General features: G+C 69.2%; 1 protein-coding gene across 1 annotated transcript in view; it reads right to left on the bottom strand.

Annotated features, from left to right (window-relative positions):
- Window positions 1-4,742, bottom strand: part of COL6A3 (collagen, type VI, alpha 3) — an 83,985-nt gene that overhangs the window by 5,820 nt on the left and 73,423 nt on the right. The window contains exon 31 of the mRNA XM_012725152.1: window positions 2,006-2,138. Coding sequence (XP_012580606.1) covers window positions 2,006-2,138 — 133 coding nt within the window. The remainder of the gene's footprint in view (window positions 1-2,005; window positions 2,139-4,742) is intronic.

Below are 4,742 nucleotides of genomic sequence, written 5' to 3'. Positions count from 1 at the left end.
GGCCAGCGCCGCCAGGCCCCGCCGCACAGCGAGCGCCTGCGCCCGAAGTTGCTGGTATTCACCTCGTTTTCCTTTCTTCTAATAAAGGGGAAAAAGAGTAACATGAACAGCCTAACTTATTAAAATAACTAGGGCCTTACCATCTTAAAAAAGTACTTTCTAAGTGGAAAACCAGAGTATCAGAACGACCGTTGACCGCTGTCTGCAGTCAAAGCATTCCGAGCATTTTTAAAAGCAGGCCTAACGTCTGGCACCCTGTTGGCAGGGCTCAGGCCCCGCCTGGCTCAGGGGCACGGCATCGGAGCGGCTGGCAGGGGACGGACAGCCAAGAGCCGGCCCGGCTCCAGCCGAGTCGGAGAAGCCCAGGGCGGGAGGGCCGGGGGCCGGAGGGGCCGGCGGGGAGCGCCGTCGGCACAGAGCGCCGCGACCCGCACAGCAGGGCAGCCCACGGAAGCCCGGCTCGGCGTGCGTGTGGGGGCCGGGCACTGCCTCGGCTCCAGGGTTCCCCGAGTTTCCTCTTACTAACGGAGGTTCAGGGCCTGGGCCCGCCCAGCGCTCAAACGCGGTGGCCACAGGCTCTGGCTGGGTCCTCGGCGCGCCCCCAAGGTGGTCACTGCAACTGGGGCTCGGCGACCCGTCAGCCGCTCACTCCCTGCTAGGTCAGTTTTATCTAAGTCAGGCTGGCTTGGGGTGAGCCCGAGAACTGCTCGTCCGAGGTCTGTGACCTCCATTTGGAGATGACTCAGCTCTCATCTCGGACAGGGCCCCGGCGCTGCTTCGCAGGGCCTGGAAGCCCAACCACCACTTTCGTGCCTGGAAGCTGGCCGGAGCCGCAGCTCCGCCGATGGCCACGTGGCCAGTGGCAGCGGGTAGAACTAGCCGCGCTCACGAGAGGGCTTCAGCAGCCCCTGGCGTTCTGTAAGTTAAGGTTCAGAGGCACCAAGCAGCGTGAGTCTCACAAGCCTAGGCCCCAGGGAAGATTCCAGAGCCCGTGTCCGAGCTCCACACCGGCAAAGCTCCTTCAGCTTCATTCGCCTAAGGCTTTTAATCCCACCTGTGCGCGGAATGCTCATTACTGAGCCCGGCGGGGTGGGGGGTCAGCGGACAGGGGGTCAGAGAACACGGTGGCACAGAACCAAGGGGGAGAACTGGAAGGTGGAATAAAAACCCTCCAACTCTGCGGGCGGGAGACGCTTCTGTGAACCCCGGGGCCCCGGCACCCTCAGGAGGACGAGCGGAAACCCCTCTGTCCACGGGGGACGGTCGAGAGCGAGCCTGGGTTCTGCGTGCAGGTCACTGCGCGTCTCTGGTGCGCGGGGCAGCCCCGATCACAGACTAAGGCGGCTCACAGAGCAGGACAAGGAGAGCCGCCGGGAAAGCCCTGACGGGCAGGAAGCGGCCCCCAAGCGCCCCGCGCGAGAGCCGAGCAGAGGCAGGGGCGCCCAGACCAGGCGCGGCCGGGCCCGGGAGGGGGCCTGAGCCGTCGCCACAGGGAAGCTGCAAGCGCCTCTCGCTCCTGCTTGGGGGGGGGGGGCTCCCAAGAAGTGGGAAAACCGGTCAACGAGAAGGGACGCGGCGTCCGCGCGAGCTGCCCGCGTCGGGGGCTCCACGCCTGCTTGGCCTTTCCTGGCTCCTGACGGCGTCCGGTGTCCGGCCTGGCCAGGCTTTGGGACAGCGGGCGACAGAGGCAGACACGAGGCCCCGCTAAGGGCCGGGACGCCCTCGGCCAGCACGGAAATGCCCAGGTGCTGGAGTTACCCAGTTAGACTCCGACGGACGCGGGGGGTGTCCAGGGCGCAGGTGGGCAAGACGCAGGGAGAATTTTGGCAGCCGCCAGGCGGGTCCGGCGGCTCCGCTCCCAGCCAGGGCGAGGGGGTGGGGGGCGCCTGCGGGCGCGGCCTGCGGCGCTGACAGAGCGCGAGGCTCGCGGGCTTCTCCTGCGAGCTGCTTCCGGAGAGGCTGAGCTGCGTCTCCCGAGCGCCGCACTCCCCCGGCCGCCGCCCACCTGACCAGGGCTGCTGTGAGCGGGGTTCGCTTCCCGGCAACAGCCGCCAAGTGCGCGCACCTGCCCAGGGCCCCACAGACTTCCCGCAGGACTCCGAGACTCGGCCTTCTGGCGCCGGCTGCTGGCCCGGCCGCTGCAGGACAGCAAGACCCTCGGGAATAGGATCCACAACCAAACGCTGTGAGCGCCCAGGGCGCAGGGCTCTGGGGACGTGGCTCTGTACGAACAGCGGGGGAGGGGCGCGCGGGTGTGCAGGAGCCGCCTTCGGCCACCTCTGCCCGCTGCCCACGCAGACACGCCCCGAGCCCTCCACATTTGGGGGGACGAGGCGGCGCGTCTGTTCTCGGCCCCGGTCTGCCGGGCCGCGTCTGCCGTCTCGGGAAACGCGCCTCTCCTGAGTCTGCTGCTCGCCTCCGAGGCCGCTCAGTGTTCAGCACAGCGCGTGGCCGCCCAGGGACACCCCGAAGCTGCAGCTGCCCTCAGCGGCATCTCCTGCGTGATCGCTGAGCGGGCACCGTGGGGACGGCCCCCGTGGCACAGCCTCCCGGCGTGACGCGCTCCCGGGCGCCCCGCCTGCCGGGCTGGGAGGTGAGCGGCCTGACTCGGAGCCCAGCGCCCGGCCAGAACATCATGTGCTCCCTGACGCGCGGCCAGAGGGAACCGGTCCAGCCCTGTCCGCCAGCGCCTGGCCGGCTCTCCGGGGGGAGGAGGGCGTGCAGGGAAGGCGCTGGGGTGCCCGGGGCCCCCCCTCCCAGCCAGCCAGCCCCAGAGCTCGCAAAACCTCTCAGAGCCGCGCTCTGGCTGGCTCGGCCGCCACGGCCTGCGTGAGCTGGCTGCCCGTGGCCGGCTGCCCTCGGCCTCACAGCGAGGCCGGCGCGTGCCGTGGCTGTGGGCTGAGCACCGCCGTGTTTCGCCGTCACGTTTTCCTCCTCCCGCCTGTGAGGGACGTGGCCGCGGCCGCCGCCCTCCAGCCCTGAGGCCTCCCGGCCAGCGAGGCAGCAGGAAGTGGGCGCACCCCGCATCCCTGTTTTCTGCCAGAGTCACGCTAAAGCCCATCTTGCGTCCAGATTGAGGAGAGGGGCTCGTTCCCTTGGTGGGCGGAGGGGCGCGGCCGGCGCGGAAAGATCCTGCGAGCACTGTGTGGCTGTCTGCACCCTGACACACCCTCACGCCACTGCCGGCTCTGAGAAACACCAGCTCCTGCAGCTTGTTTCCATGGGAACACATGAAGGCAAAACGCGCGTCCCAAACAGACTCGGGTTTTCTGGCCCGTGAGACGTTTCCCGAGCTGACTTTGGAAGCGTCTGATTGCCACGAGCCTGCCCGGGGCCTCTCTCCGCCGTCCCTGGCCCCGCCGTCCTCTCTGCCCCCCCGACGCCCGCCCGCCTCCCCGGCTTGTGCTGTGGCCTCGCGGGCGGGTGTCTGGTCTGCGTCCCCGCTCCAGCCCCCGACTCCGACCCAGGCCTGCAGGCCCAGGTTTCCTGAGTGCGGCGTTCCTCGCCAGGGGCCCGCCCAGGCCCACTCAGGCCACGTGGGCCACGGCGCCGCCATCCCTCCGTGGGAGCGTGGACTCCGAGGTGGACACCGACTTCCTGGCACACGGTTTTCTCAACCTGGAGTCTTGCAAAGGAGACAGAGGCATCTCAGCACACGGCGTCAACGTGGAAGCCGGGAAGACACAGCGTTCACAGCAGTGCGGTGGGGTGCCGGACCCCACGCCTGGCCACGAGGAGGCCCCTGGCCCCTCCCCCGGCTGCCCAGAGCCAGGGGCTCCGCCCCGCCGCCCAGGGCCCGCGCTCCCGACGGCGACTCCGCTCACCTCACAGTTCCGCCGCTGTGATCATCCCCACTTCACAGATGGGGAAACTGAGGCACGGGGGTAAATCGCCAAGCCGCAGCCACCCTCAGGGCTTCCGACCCCTCTTCTCTCGGTGTGTCGGAGGCATCTCCGTCTGCGCCGGGCGACAGGAAACTCCGAGGCGTTTTGATCCCTCTAGATGGAATTCAAGTCGCAAAACCACTGGAGGGTTTGCACGACCCGCAGAAGCCGGCGCCCAGCAGATTCTGCTGACGGCACCTCAGGGCAGGCAGAGCAGGCGGCGTGGCGTCACAGAGAGCCGGCCACTCGGCGGACAACGTGCCGCGGAGGCCCCCGCGTGAGCGGCTGCGGTGTGGCCAGGGGCGCGCTGGCCCACGGCTTCCAACGGTGGCCGGACCTGGACGCTGGGCCGAGTGGGCGGGGCCCTGAGGTCCCCGCTCCCCACAAAGCATCGCTGTGGGGGGACACAGACCGCAGTGAGCTCTGGGCAACTACAGCATTTTGCAAAAGTGACCGTTGAGGCTCAGTTTCCTGGGGTCGCCGAGCCACACTGTGCATTTCAGGGGTGCAGCTCCGCCGGCCCTTGCTGCGCTCCCCCCCGACACCCCCGCCCCCATGCACGGCGGCCCGCGGCCCCCTCTCCCACTTGGGGCTCAGGCGAGCTCTGCCGCCCTCCCTCGGGGGAGTCGTGGGCGGGCCGGAGGCTGTCGGGCCGCGTGGCACCCCAACTCTCAGGGCACCCCAACTCTCAGGGCACCCCAACTCTCAGGGGCTCAGCACCGCAGCTTCCTCCCGGCTCACGACCTGTCGGGGGGCAGTGGCCGCTCCGCTTCCCTGACCGCAGGCCCGCAGGGCTTCGCCTCGGACGCTGCAGGGAGAGCGGCTTCCCGCCCTGGGGCTGCAGGCCCGAGCCCCTCC

The sequence above is a fragment of the Condylura cristata genome, unplaced genomic scaffold (assembly GCF_000260355.1).
Source record: "Condylura cristata isolate star-nosed mole 26May11 unplaced genomic scaffold, ConCri1.0 scaffold00002, whole genome shotgun sequence".
NCBI classification, from domain to species: Eukaryota; Metazoa; Chordata; class Mammalia; order Eulipotyphla; family Talpidae; genus Condylura; species Condylura cristata.
Note: the sequence above shows the minus strand (reverse complement) of the source record. Positions and strands in the feature narration are given on the sequence as shown.